At 37.5% G+C, this 14449-nt stretch overlaps 2 protein-coding genes across 2 annotated transcripts in view; one reads left to right on the forward strand and one right to left on the reverse strand.

Annotated features, from left to right (window-relative positions):
* LOC140241185 (cation channel sperm-associated auxiliary subunit beta-like) overlaps window positions 1–14449 on the reverse strand; it is a 282231-nt gene that overhangs the window by 182140 nt on the left and 85642 nt on the right. The window contains exon 12 of the mRNA XM_072320944.1: window positions 7504–7665. Coding sequence (XP_072177045.1) covers window positions 7504–7665 — 162 coding nt within the window. The remainder of the gene's footprint in view (window positions 1–7503; window positions 7666–14449) is intronic.
* Window positions 1260–6926, forward strand: LOC140240858 (microfibril-associated glycoprotein 4-like). Its single transcript, XM_072320632.1, has 2 exons — window positions 1260–1515; window positions 6083–6926. The coding sequence occupies exons 1-2, from the start codon at window positions 1260–1262 to the stop codon at window positions 6751–6753; spliced, it is 927 nt and encodes a 308-aa protein (XP_072176733.1). The 3' UTR covers window positions 6754–6926.

Genomic DNA, 14449 nt, shown 5'->3' on the forward strand with positions numbered 1-14449 from the left:
TTTCTCCTGAACGGAATTCCTTAACATGTTGCATATTTTGATTGTCACATCCTCTTAAAGGCATAATTTACCATTTGCAGATGAAAGCATTAGTGCTTTAAAATAGTTCTAAAATGTGAGTTAGGGATAGAAACAACCACTGTCAAAATTTGAATCCGTATAATCGATGTTAAGTGTTGTTAAATACACAAAATGTGAAAAATAGTTATAATAAAAATGTTTCCAGACTAAACCGTATACAGTTACGGTTTACTGAGAAAAACCCTGATATCTCCTTATATTTTAGGTTTTATTGCAAATATTTCATATGGTAGGATGTTTTATGATACAACAGACCTACACATATGCATCACTGCTCCCAAAGGTAAACTGGACCTTTAAGAGGAATATTTGCTCATGTCACTGCTCAGCATGAAGAAAGGATGACATAACTATTAACTGTTAAGATCAGATCAAATAAATTGAATTTCATTCATTTGTTCAACAATTGACTGAAATATTACTGCAGAGCTACGAAATTATATTTGAAAAAAATATATATATTAGTAAAATCCCTATGATTTGTTGGCAATGATGATTTTCAACAGTGTAGCTATTTGTGAATGCCTCACTCAAGTCAAAGTACCTCCATTTTAGGGTGTGTTTGAATGTTAGACTATAAAATGAGAATAACTGAGAATAACACATGTAACGGGTATGAGACATAAAATCTGATTTTGTTTTGTTTTCAGTGTTGATACAGATTTTGCTTGTCAGTATGATATGTTCCGTGACATGGCACACTTAAATATTTCAAAGTCGGTATGACAAACCTGAGTGGCTTTGATGAGCTCTTCTGAAAGATTGCAAATCTCCTAGAAATATGAGAAACTAATCCCTATTTTTTGTGAATATTTGACATTTATCTCTTCAGTTTTCTGAGGTTTCTTTTTTTTTTCAACTGTAGGGCAATAGTTGAAAGAAGGCTTTAGAAGTATAAACACATATATATTTTTTTGTCTTTATTTTGTATGTGTGCATACGTGTGTGTTGAATGTGCACAGTGATCTTTGCTTTGCTGACTTGAATTCTACCACACTCCTTGATTTCAGGTTTGCCAGTGACTCAGATTTCAACAATCATCTCTCTCCACTTGATTGCCGAGATGTATCGGTTCATGCAGCGATGTATGAAGAATGTTCCTAATATTGGTGCCACACTGAACACTTTCCATCTTTCCCTCAAATTTACAGGTGTGCCCCCGACACTCATCACACAGAATGGCCCCTGTCCCTCTTCTTTCCATGGCCTGCTTACTGGTCCTGGTAGGGGTGTGCAAGGCGCGGCCGGCGGAGCGCGAGCCCCCCGACATATCGAACACGGTGTACCACGTGGACACCAATAGCCTCATCCTGGCCCTGGTGGACCGGGTGCACAAGATGGAGCATGACCTGGCAGAGCTCCGAGAGCAGCAGATGATCAGTCAGGACCAGATCAGGGGCAACTATGCCACCCTCAATGCAGTACATAAAATCAGTGAGTATTGATGATATCCAGAGCTCTCTCACTGGCCTCTGTGGCACTCTCATCAATTCATCTCTGCAATATCTTCCTGTTGCTTAGCAACCGTCTCTAGCAAAACCAAACTTTCACAAAATTCATCTTCTAGTCAATTGGTGACTCTTTCCAGTGACGACCTGACAAATTTCAGCTTTGTCTGGAAGTGGCACTTGGATTCAATGGGCACCTGATCTGATGTCAAATAATGTTACATCAGTACATCAGTGACATGCGTGATGCTTTCAAGATGAATACTGCACAATAAATGCAGAAATTAAATATAAGTATCTTTACCATTGAAATGAAAGTGATTTACTACCAGTTAACGGGTAGTTAAGTGGTCTTCAATCAGCATAAAAAGAACAAAAGATTGACATTGACAATAAAATCCAAACTTAACTTTCATTGCTCAGTTTCGCATAAGGATAATAATTCAGGGCTCTGCACCAAACAGAATCCCATGAGAGAGAGAGAGAAAAAAACCCTTTGCCTCTGGCATCCATCATGAAGGAGATACAGAGACAAAGATAGGGAAGGAAATAACAACTGGAGGAACAGGGTTTAACCTGCCAGTGAATAATTGACCAATGTGATAGGATGTGATCAAAGCCATGCCTACAGAATGTGTTCTGACCATGAGTGATCGCTTGTTATTTTCGTTGGGAAAACAGCGTCAGCTGTGATTTGGGCCCTATGGCAGTAACAAGCCAGGCAGCGTGCAGTATTTTCTCTTTGAAAAAGGAAAGAAATCATTGTCTCGGTGGTGTAGCACTGTTAGACTGGATTAGCGAGACATCCCATTACATGAATTGTAGCTGAATATACGTAGACTGGCTGGTATAGTAAGTTCACACGAGGAGCAAAGCTAGCGATTAAACACGCCTGTTGATTGCGACCGGGCGCTGGCTGATAGCTGCCACAAACAATTCGGCCGATTCGCAGCTAATATGCACTTGCGGAAGGTAGCCAAGCTGTGAGAGGCAAATTCTGCTGTCCCTGGTTAGTACCACATCATTATTACTGCATTTGATGACCCAACACATATGTTCAACTGCTAGCGGTTGTTAACATACATCATGAATGTTCTAGTGTGACTTGGGATCATCTGCTAAGTATCATTGTAGGAAACATGGGTCAAAGAGAACACTGTAATTGTTTTTGATTTGTTTTGTTTTGTTCTTTAAACAAGAGGAGCTATACAAGTTGACACATTATAAGACAGTGATAGGCCCTATATGATTTATCCTAAATTTGGTTTCTGCATTGAATATCTAAATCCACACAATTTTTCAATTCAGAGAAATACATGTGCTTGGTAAACGGGATGGATGGTCCAGGGTTTTCCCATTCCCCTCATATCATATCAATAAATTGGGATAGAAAATGATGAAGCAAGTGCATGATAAAAGTGATCTTTGTCACATCTTCAGCAACATAATAAGCATTATGACCACAGCTATATTGAAGCATGCATGCTCAATCAGTGTTTTGATGACTGAACCTAATTTTCTTGATTGGTTTTTTCCAAAAGTGCAATACCTAACTTGGCCTGTTGCCCTTTTACTGGCATCACGCCAATTCATGTAAGTCATTAATGTACTGTATTACCATAATTCTGTGAAAGAATACAGTGCTGATGGGCTGAATGTGCAAGGTACAACATATATGCTGAATGACACTGTAAATTTATTTAAAATGCTTCCTAAATCAACGCTTGCCAACAAATTATCAAAAAGCAAGACTTACGAGAGATTTTTGTTGCCCCCTTTGATTTGAGAACCTGTTTTAATGGACTAGAGAAATTTCCTCCGAGCATGAAGAAAGCACAGCATTATCATTCTAATTGCTTCATTGTACATGTGTATGTGCAAATTGAAGATTAGACTGCCGTATCCATTTACTCGTCTCATTATATATTCTCCGATATCCATTAAGTCACTGAAAAAGCATATTGTTTAGTAGAACCATGAAGTGAGATGGCATTAAGACAAACTTTCCACTTAGTTTGTAGAAGTATTGATGGGGCTCTGAAAGAAGAATTATCCCCCCCCAAAAAAAAAATATATATATATATTTTCATACATTTATATCAATGTCAAACAAATTGTGACAATACCCCATTCTCCATGTGAACATACCCACACACAAACATTCATGTTTTTAGTCCTCCCTACCCCCTCCCCATAAACACACACAAACACACCTACACACACATGTCGCCGCGCACTTGTCAAAGATATCGCGAGGCGTGTGGTGAATTGATCTCGAGATCTGCACCGGCGCGCTCCGTAACGAGATGAGTTATGTGCGGCTGCGAATGCAGAAATCACTTCACTCATTGCGTGACAACGGATCCCGGCGGTACGCTTTGGCTTTGCGGGGTCTCGCCCGGCTATACCCTCTCCCCACAGGCACTCGGGGATTACGCTGAAGTCGTATTCACCACAGATTGTTTTCCATCAAACAAGTGTTTCCCAAGCACAGACTGCAATCATGAGTCAAGGACACAAAAGGAGATGAAAAGTTTCCTATCCACAAAATGTCACTTCTGTCTAAAAGAAATATAAACTCTATCTTGCAGTGATACAGACTTGCTTTGTACTGCGTGAATAGTATCAAATCAAAACAAATTGAGCCTGTAGGTTTCTACACTTTTCCCAATCAATCATAAAAACCTTCGAGACATCAGCCAGGCTTCTCAGGATATAGCCAACATGGTTATGACCTACTTCACTCAGAATTGTGCTGACATAAGTTACTTATACTTTTCATATTTTCCACTCCATTTGGCACTTTTTCTATCATTTCTTTCCAGAAAAAAAATATCAATTGTACATAGAAAGTGTTATCAAAGTTTTGGTTTGTTTGCTTGTACAGTCGGTAGTGAAGTTTGCAATTGTGTAGGTGCTGAGATACCTGGCTACTGTGGGGTACAAATATATAAGTAAAAGCATCTATGCATAAAAGCTCCTCACTTCATTAATTTTAACAAAAAATATATTGAATAAAAAAAAAACAAAAAACATGTGTATACTGATACTTCACTTTTTTATGTAGGCCTATAGACTGGACAGGCTAACATTTCCTGTTACAAAAATCATAATAACAATGAAGAGCAAGTCTAGGCAGTATGATTGTTTTGCTATTACAAATGACAAAAAGACTCCTTAATCATATGCTCATTGTAAAATGCCACAGTCAGTGTGATCCACTAGCTGTTTTCAACTATTGCTCAAATCAAAAGCTAGCAGCATGCTATGGCTATACTGCCTCTCTTCTGTCAAAGCATTGGGCTTGGAATATCCAATTTGGGATTGAGGGGGTTCGAAACACAAAAAAGAAAAAAAGAAAAAAAGAGCAGCATGAAAAAGACATATAATGTGTTGGCTCACTTTCCAGTGCTATGACGGTGGAAGGAAGCGGTCCATTATAACCTGCCTTCCCACGCCCCCCTGAATCTTCACCTTACAACAAAACTCCCATCCCCATCCTGTCCCCACAGCAACGGACTGAGGGACAGATCGTGGGACTGTGGGATGGTGAGATGACCTCACCGACCTGCGTAAAGCAAACAATCCTAGCAACAGGTTGATTGAGGACTGAGATATGGGGAGAATGACAGATTTTCCCCAAACACATTAATTAACCAATGACAAGCACAAATAAAATTGTGAAATTCAAAACAGAAAAGAGAAAGAGAGATACATAGATAGGTAGATAGATAAAACAGAGAGAGAAAGATAGATAGATAGATAGATAGATAGATCGATCGACAGATAGATACTGTAGATAGATAGATACATGTGTAATATTGGTCTGGTGCGAAAAAAAAAAATGTTGTGACTGCCACTGCTGACAGTTTATGAGCATTGAGTCACCACTAAAGGGAAATGAAAACTTGTCATAATTTCAGTGGGAGGTGTGGGAACGTATCTCTCACTGTGAGACAGAAACGCAGACTTTATTGAGAAAGTGTGGGGAGAAAATATCCTATTCATCATTTACTACTGTTTAGCGAGTCACTTAAATGATAACTGGAACATGGCAAACACACCTAAATATTACATCCTGCAACACAAATGTGATACATAGGTCTCCTTTATGGATGGCAATTACATTTTTTTAAATTAAAAATTACCTTTAATTTTCATCTTACAGTCACTCAATGTGATGCAGGATCATCCATACTTTTCTCATGTTATATTTGGGGAAAAAGAAACCAAAAAAAATTAATCATTGAATTGGAAAAAGGGAAATACTCAATGCTCACTGTCTCTGAAGTTCTTAATAAGCATTGTGAATTCAACCCTTTATCACATTGTTACAGAAGACCTGATTTGTTAAAATAAAAATATATATCCTGTACTTGCAAAATATATGATGTACACATTACAGCACTAACACAGACAAATGGATTATTGTCTGAATATGTCTTCATGATATCAATGTAAATGTGAGAACACAGAATTACTGTTTTTTTCTCTTTAACTGAAAAATTAACAATGGTATGCATTCACACTCTTTTCAATTATTCTCTTTACAGTTGGGCCAACACCACTGGACTGCCATGAAGTAAGGAGGAGAGTTCCCCAGGCAGTGAGCGGTGTCTACATGATCAAGCCGCGGGGAGAAACCGACCCGTTCCCAATCTACTGCGAGATGGACCAGGAGGGTAGCGCCTGGACCGTTTTCCAGCGGCGTGTGGATGGGTCCGAAGACTTTAATCGCGACTGGCGGGACTACGCCCGCGGCTTCGGCAACGTCAGCGCCGAGTTCTGGATCGGCAACGAGTTCCTGCACCACCTGAGCAAGCAGTACCGCTACATGCTGCGCGTGGAAATCACCGACTGGTTCAACCGAAAGTACATCGCCGATTATGGCGGTTTCGAGGTGGACCACAAGCGAAATGACTTTAGGCTGACAGTCGAAGACTTTTTAGGCGGAAACGCCACGGATGCCCTGACGTATCACAGCGGCAGCAGATTCACAACAGTCGACAAAGACAACGACGAAAGTGATGGGGTGAACTGTGCGGAAGTCCACCATGGTGGATGGTGGTTCCAGGCGTGCGACAGATCAAACCTTAATGGACTGTACTACCACGAAGGAACATACACCGGACAGTGGGACGACGGCATTGAGTGGAAAGAGACGGACGGTCCACCGTTCTACTCGTATAAATCAACAAAAATGATGCTCAGACCATGGCAATGAGTGCACCAATCAATTTGATTCTTCAGGACATACTTGCGAGGACAGTAACAACATATTCATTCCCATATTTGTGCTACAGTGTCATTTCTCGTGTAAATATGGATAACTTTCGTCTACCTTCATTTTGCTGTTGGCCAAATTTCAACAATATTGATATATCGTTTCTACTCGTCTGTGATTATGTAGCACTTACTATGTAAGTGATGATAAAATTGACCTCTTTTCATTCTTTCACTAACATGCAGCTACACAATGTTTCTCAGACATCTACCCAGCAGTTGACATTTTATTCAATCAAAGTCAACATCAACATGTTGTAGATGTATCCCTTCTAAAACACAAAAGAAACACAAGATGTAAATGCCTTTGAGAAAAGCCTATAAAATGAGATGGAAGTGATGAACTTTGCTGCTTGTTTCCATCTTTCAAAGCAATGACACCCATTTGTTTTCAAATGTTTGAATTCACACCATTTGCTTCTCATACCTCACTTCAACTAACAAGTGTACATAAACAGTTGTAGAGGCACAGTATTCAATGGCCGGAGTCTCCCTATTGAGCCCCCACGATTAGAACTTGTCCACACAGGGGGCCTCATGGGGGAGAGACTCATTTTGAGCTAGAAAATGCTACGGTCAGGGATATTCGAAAACTTGTCGTGGTGCGTCACACCAGGTACCCCTCACAAGGGCACTCACTGGGCAGCAACACAACACCAGCACTGAGGGATGTGGTAATTCTCTCACATACCTGGTTGCCGTAGAGATAGGAGTGGTAGCCGACCGTCTCCAGGCACGCTCCGTGGGGCTCAAAGTCGAGGGGGATGGAGGACGGTGGAAAGAGAGGCTTAATCTTGGCAGGAGGCACTGATAGCAAGTTCTCTTTCTGGTAGAGGGTTGCACTGTACTGATGCTGTCAGAAAAACAAAAATGAGTATATCATAAGCAAAATAAATGAACCCTTATCTAGTATCAGCAAATTGAGCTATGATAAGACTGATCAACATGTCATAAAGATATAGACTAACAGATCAAGAATAATGTCTGTTTCATGGTTATCTTTCTATCTCTCTCTCTCTCAAAATAACGAGTAAAATCTAAACCAACTGCTTCTATGAAAACTTAAGCAATGGCTGAATCTGACAGGGCATTTGTGATTCAATTATTCAATTCAATTTAATTTATTTCACATCTCTTATGAGAAAATTAAGCTTGAATTATTAACAATGATAGTCCCATAACAATGGCTAAAAACATGAGCTCTTCAAAGTCATGCAAACTGTCCAGGAATAGCAGCCATTAATTTCTGATTGGGTAGATAAAGAAGACCTTCCCTAATTGAAAACTGAGGCTGTCAGGCACATACATACCAGCTACATACACTAATCTGTATAAGGCTTTTGTATGTAAGCACTTTGTGAGCATTTATAAAGAATCCTGATTATAAGTACATGTGGGATGAAGAGCATTAAAGCTGTTTGGAACTTATGACCAACTTCATGACAATTCATAGATGACTGATGAGAACAGAACTTGTGAGACTAAAGTTAAAAAGGGTGTGGCACAACTGTCTAAATATTTGTTGAATGACAATGGCCCCTCTTCATTCTCAATGCAGCTGACTGCTAGAAGGGAATATATCCCATGAGGAATGAATATCCTCTTTCTACTCTCACATCACATAAGACGTTATTTCATACTGTGGCGGCAAGGTTCCACTCCGAAATATGTAGTTCAGTTCACTGGTATGAAATTACCACTCAGAATTCCTTAGTTTCCCCACAAATGGTATTAAATGAAAAATTTTTGCTGTCCTTGACATGTCAGAATAGTAATCTGCATAGATGCCATGTTTACTATGTGCACTCAAGATTCATCACTTTCCTGGATAACAGCCACAGAAGGTCTATAAGTATGTTTTTCTGGTGCATTACTGAAGCTGTAATAGTTCATTGTCACAAATAGTTATTGAAAGGTTTTGCGAAACATTGACAGAACACTTTCTTTATATCCAAATCTTAGGTCAAATTAATCTTTACAATATAGATATTTGCTCCCACACACATAATGGTATATGACGGAATATTCAAAAAGGATTTGATATTTAAACTTTGTGTATGTGTGTGGCATTTTTTTTTTCTATCACAAAAATGCAAGAAAAATTAGCTTACGGCAGACTTTAATCAAATCAAACAGTTGTACATAGTCAATGAACAATTATTTAAAAGTGAAAAACAAAGACACTCCAAATTATCAGTATTCCCGTTTTTTGATTGCCATGACTCATGATTGTCATGTGAATTGCATTGACTGTGTTTTGATTGTAAATAATTCTTATTCATATTATACAACATGTTATCGAGCATTCTGTATATCACATTTAACATGAATGACATTGTATATTACCTCTTTCTAATGCTATCATTATGTATGGTTCTCATCGTCACTACTGTATTTCTCACACAACTACCTTAATTAAAGAACGGCATCTTTACTTCCTGCAGTGCCATCACTGAAACAATTTCGTAAATCTGAGATTTTGTGAAAGCACTTCTCAATGGAATAAACATATTGATTAGAATTTGCCATGATAACAACTAACAAGTGTTTCCTAAAATGTATGTGAAAACTACTATGCTCAAATTACAGGACATTATAGATTATTGTCTATATCTTTTGAAATTATGATTCATGTGTGATTTCATTGAAGAGATTGTCATTATGTCAAAGTCTGGCACTGATTCTGTCTGTACACAAGAAAACATTTCTAAAATAGATTACATACTTCCCTGGTTGTTCTTGGCCAAACAAAGTTCAATATTTACATTTTCAATTAAATACACTGTGTGTATGTGTCAAATACATAAGAGTAATTCCATAATTTATGAGTGTTGAGATTTGTTTTTGTTTTTTTCTTTTGTATCATATTAACAGTGATATAATCATTATTTTTATACAAAATATATTGATTCTGTGTACAGTCTGGAAAAGTTGATCGATGGTTGGCAAGGAAAGGGTTTGTTTGGCAATCACTAGCTAACTGAAAGGGTCTGTCAGGACAGGGAAAAAATCTCAAATAAAGAGTATTGTATGTATAGGCGATTGTGTATTGTGGCCATACGCATGCCATAATGTTTCCGAATTAAAAGTTTGGAAAGACTAATTATCTTGTGCTCAATAGGTAAAGCTGCCAAAAAATCCAAATGGTTGATTTTAGCACATCAACCCTAGTGGTACGATTTACTAATCTAAATGATTTCATCTGCAAAGTCAAGAAAGGATTCTATCTGTATCATGGCGATCATACATAATCTATTTCTACAGAACTGAATCCTTCCATATACAGGTGTGTTTGTTGTTTCCCTTACAAATCATATTTTGTGGTGATAATCTAATTTCGCTATTGCTTTTTTTTTTTCATGAACAAAAATTTCAACAAAAAAAAGTCATCCCTTCTATATTCCTCACATCTGACTGTACACTAGCTGGTCTAGTCAGTACGTATATGTGTACTGACAAGCTATTTATGGAATCCTTATTTAAATGGAGCAAAGTTTAGCCAATGGGGACACTGACAATTCCATGAATTATTAAATTGCAGACTGAAGTCAGGCGTGTTATTGATATGTGTGCAGCAGACCTATTCAGTCCGACACTCTTGATGAGAATGCATTTTCAGTATGGTTTTTTTTTGTGTCGTCTTGTATGTCACATGCAAATACTTGATGAAAGTATTTGAGTTTATGGCTAGACAGATGTTTTGCGAAAGGTAAAATGGGTGTAAGTTTATGGTGTGTATTATGTTCATGAATGTGTGAAAGTCAAAATAAAATCATAAAATGTGGAAAAAAGAAATAAATGAGTACTGAGGCAATTCTTCTCACATTCCCAGTGGTCTAATGCATCATACTCTTAATTTGCTTGATGTCAGGAAATATAATTTATGGTCATATATAAGAAGAAGAGGTGATAATATCATGCATGCACAGAGAACTACAAAAATACAGTATGAAAATAATGAGTGACCTTGTTGAAACGCAACAGATATCTCAATGCAAGCAAAAAGAACAAATTTCTGTGATTTCAAAATATGAACTAGAGCAGAATTTCAACATGAAATACAGTTTAAAGTTGATTCAGTTGGGGGGGGGGGGGAGGATCTTTTTATGTACTTGTACCATTCATATCTGCTATCTCATTGGTCAATTCTCTGACAGCAAAGTGTGGAAAAGAATTGATTTACCACATAACTGACAATCTGGAAGTTTTTAAGTAAACAATGCCTTAATGAACCATTAGTTAACAGATTACAGATGTATAAAAATAAAGAAATCTGGAGTATTTTGAATACATTGTCTATCTCAGCATAGAGAATTTGCCAACTGCACAAAGGGCTTGACTCCTCTGCTGGACAAAATACGAATTTGATATCATGATGAAACATGTCGAGAAAGGAATTGCTTGTATAGTCTTAACCAGCAAATATATAAAATTAAAGGGATGGTATAGTTTGGGTTGAAATGGGGATTTAGGTTTTACATTTTTGCAAGATAATTAAAAACCACTTTGTGAATTATCAAAGAGCATATAATGCTAGGAGGAATTCAGAGTTTATCTGATGAAATCAGTTTTGAAATGGCTGAAATATTCAAGTACAAAGAGGTCCTAATCAAAGGTGGGACCCACCTTTGATTAGGACCACGTTGTTGTGCGTTGCTTTGGCTATTTCAGCTATTTCAAAACTGATTTTCATCAGATAAACTTGTAATTCCTCTTAGAATTGTATGCTCTTAAAACTTTCACATAAGTGCTTTCTCATTATCTCGCAAAAAGTTAAAACCTTACTCCCCATCTCAATCCAAACTATACCATCCCCTTAACCAAGAAATATATGAAATGACTAAAATGATTACTGAAATCTCTTGATGCATGTAAGCAGTAATTTAGCACGTCCATTTGTAGTGATTAATACTCAAAGCAGCTGCACTGTCTAACCATCATACAGACAGACAAACCAAGACAAAGATGATATTGTTCAAGATCACAAGATCACTGAAGGAGGGGGTCTTAAAGTGACCCCCTCCAAGCCCCCCTGTCATCGGGGCTGTGCCCTCTTCCTCTATGAAGTATGATCTACTTCCCATTGTCACCTTTCCATGCCTTGGAGTACACCCCCCCCCCCCACTCCACCCCAATTTCTGCACCCCATCTGCCTTCATGTCCCTTGCAACCCTTTTCCAATCAATAGCTTTACTCCACAGTATCATGACATTATGCACATTTGATTTGGGGGAAAATAGTGTTGTTTATATACCTCATATCAAGATTCTTGTCACTGATTGGTCAAAAGTATATCATGTCGTGGCAATGTGCAGTTCTGCTCATGATTGCCTAAGGGGTTTTGATTTTCTACCAATTGACCTAAGGTCAAACAATTAAGAAAAAGGTAACCTAAGATGTCTTCCTTTCTCACATACAATCTGTAAGCAATGTCAAAGAAGAATGAAAACAATCTAAAGAAAATATAAACAAAATTCAACACTGCAACTGATTGACAAATTGCCCTACATCGACGTAAATAAGCACTGAATTGATCAGTGTTTTAAGTTCAAAGTTCAAAGTTCAAAGTTCAAATTTATTTCATATTTCCATTCCTCAATGATGACATTACAAAATTATTGACAACAAAACAAGAATACAAAATATATACAATCATGTCTTTTGATCGTAGAAGAAAAGAAAAAGAAAATATACTTGACACAAATGTACAAGGTCATATTGTGTGAAAATGTCACTAGTAAGTATAAGAAATATGATGGGGCCTACATAAAAGCTTTAAAGCTTGTAAAACTGTAGGTTCCCGAGTTCATAGGCATATAATTTTACACGGAGAACGGATATGTTTGTCTTGACCAACTAAAATTACACAAGTACAAAAAATCGATCATTAATAAACTAATGAACCACATAGATATCGCACAATCCAGACTGCATACAAATCTCGCAGTGTTTGAATAACAAAAATGCTATATTATTAAAAGATGTATCGGTACCATGAAATAACTTGAATGACTTGGTGCTGCGGACAAGGACAAAAGACTGGGAGCATAAAAGGGTTGCTAAAAACTTGGTAGTGTGTATCCACTAAGTAATAACTGTTTTAATTTGCGTTTGAAGGTGAATAAAGATAAGGAAGAAGTGATATCTAGAGGGAGATCATTCCAATATCTGGGTCCAGTAAATATAATTGTTTTCTTTGCAAAAATAGTGCGAGTACGGGGAAGGTGATAGGCGTCACTCTGGCGAGTGGGATAACAGTGGATAGAACGATTCCTTTTGAACATGTGGATAAAAACAGATGGTAATTCATTAGTTGTTAGTTTATACATGAAAATTCCGAGATTGTAATAAAATAGGTCTGGAATTTTCAGAATTCTGTTTTGATGGAAAAAATAATTTGTATGGGCAAAATATCCGGCGTGGTTTATGATTCTTATTGCACGCTTTTGAATACGGAGAAGGGAATCTAGTAATGAGTGAATTGCATTTCCCCACGTCAAAATTCTTAGTAGTAACCATGATAAAGAAAAGATTTTAGTAGTAACCATGATAAAGAAAAAATTATCATTTACGGTTGTACATTGATGTAGGGCAATTTGTCAATCAGTTGCAATGAAAAACATCTCGAAGGAAGAATTTCATGAATTTGAATAATAAAAGCAGTACCCGCTGCATGCTATAAGGATTAGAACCAACACTTGCTGTTGGGCGAAAGCTCGGTGGTCTAGTGGAGATGACGCCTGTCCGGTGATCAGGAGGTTGTAGGTTCGAATCCTGCTTGAGTATGTACGCCCATGATTTTTTCTTTATCATGGCTACTACTAAAATACTGATCAATTCAGTGCTTATGTACGTCGATGTAGGGCAATTTGTCAATCAGTTGCAGTGTTGAATTTTGTTTATATTTTCTTTAGATTGTTTTCCATCGTATATAACATCTCAATGTTGTTGTAGTCTTCTTATCCAGTGATGGTTGCACCAAAACTATGAAAATTCCTAACTATTGAACAGATTGTCTAATTTTCCTCACACTTTCCTGATATGTTCTGCAATTATTACAACATTCTCTCAATTTACACATGTATTTGGCTTCATTCTCCTTTAAAAGCCATTCAAGTTTTTCATGATTAGTTAGAAATATGTCACATGGGCATTCCAAGAGGCAAAAAAAGAAAAGAAAGGAAAACTTGTGGTACAATTTTTTGATGGTCACTGAATTATGTGGATTTAGTATGATTACTGATGTCTAGAACATTATCCTTTCCTTGGAACAAGAGCTACTCCCATCACTTTTGATCTACAGCGAAAGAAGGCTTCAAATTTCATTTTTCCTGTCACAACGACAATCTGCAAATACATGACTTCCACAGAATTTCATCTCTTCTTGTTGACTCTCTTTGGCGTGTCGACTCCTCTCTGTACATTTTGACTGGAAAGGTCGTTATCCATCAAAATGAATACAAAATAAGAGCAACATTTCATGGACCCCCATCAATCTTCTTGATCTTTGGGCAGTGTGAACATTAACGACTAAAGTTTCACAAAGTTTGTCACACGACCAGCCTACCATCTGTTTGTGGGCGATGCCTTTGATTGCGAATAGGTTATACTTTACGATCTTTAACTTAACAATCTTT

The sequence above is a fragment of the Diadema setosum genome, chromosome 17 (assembly GCF_964275005.1).
Source record: "Diadema setosum chromosome 17, eeDiaSeto1, whole genome shotgun sequence".
Lineage (NCBI taxonomy): Eukaryota > Metazoa > Echinodermata > Echinoidea > Diadematoida > Diadematidae > Diadema > Diadema setosum.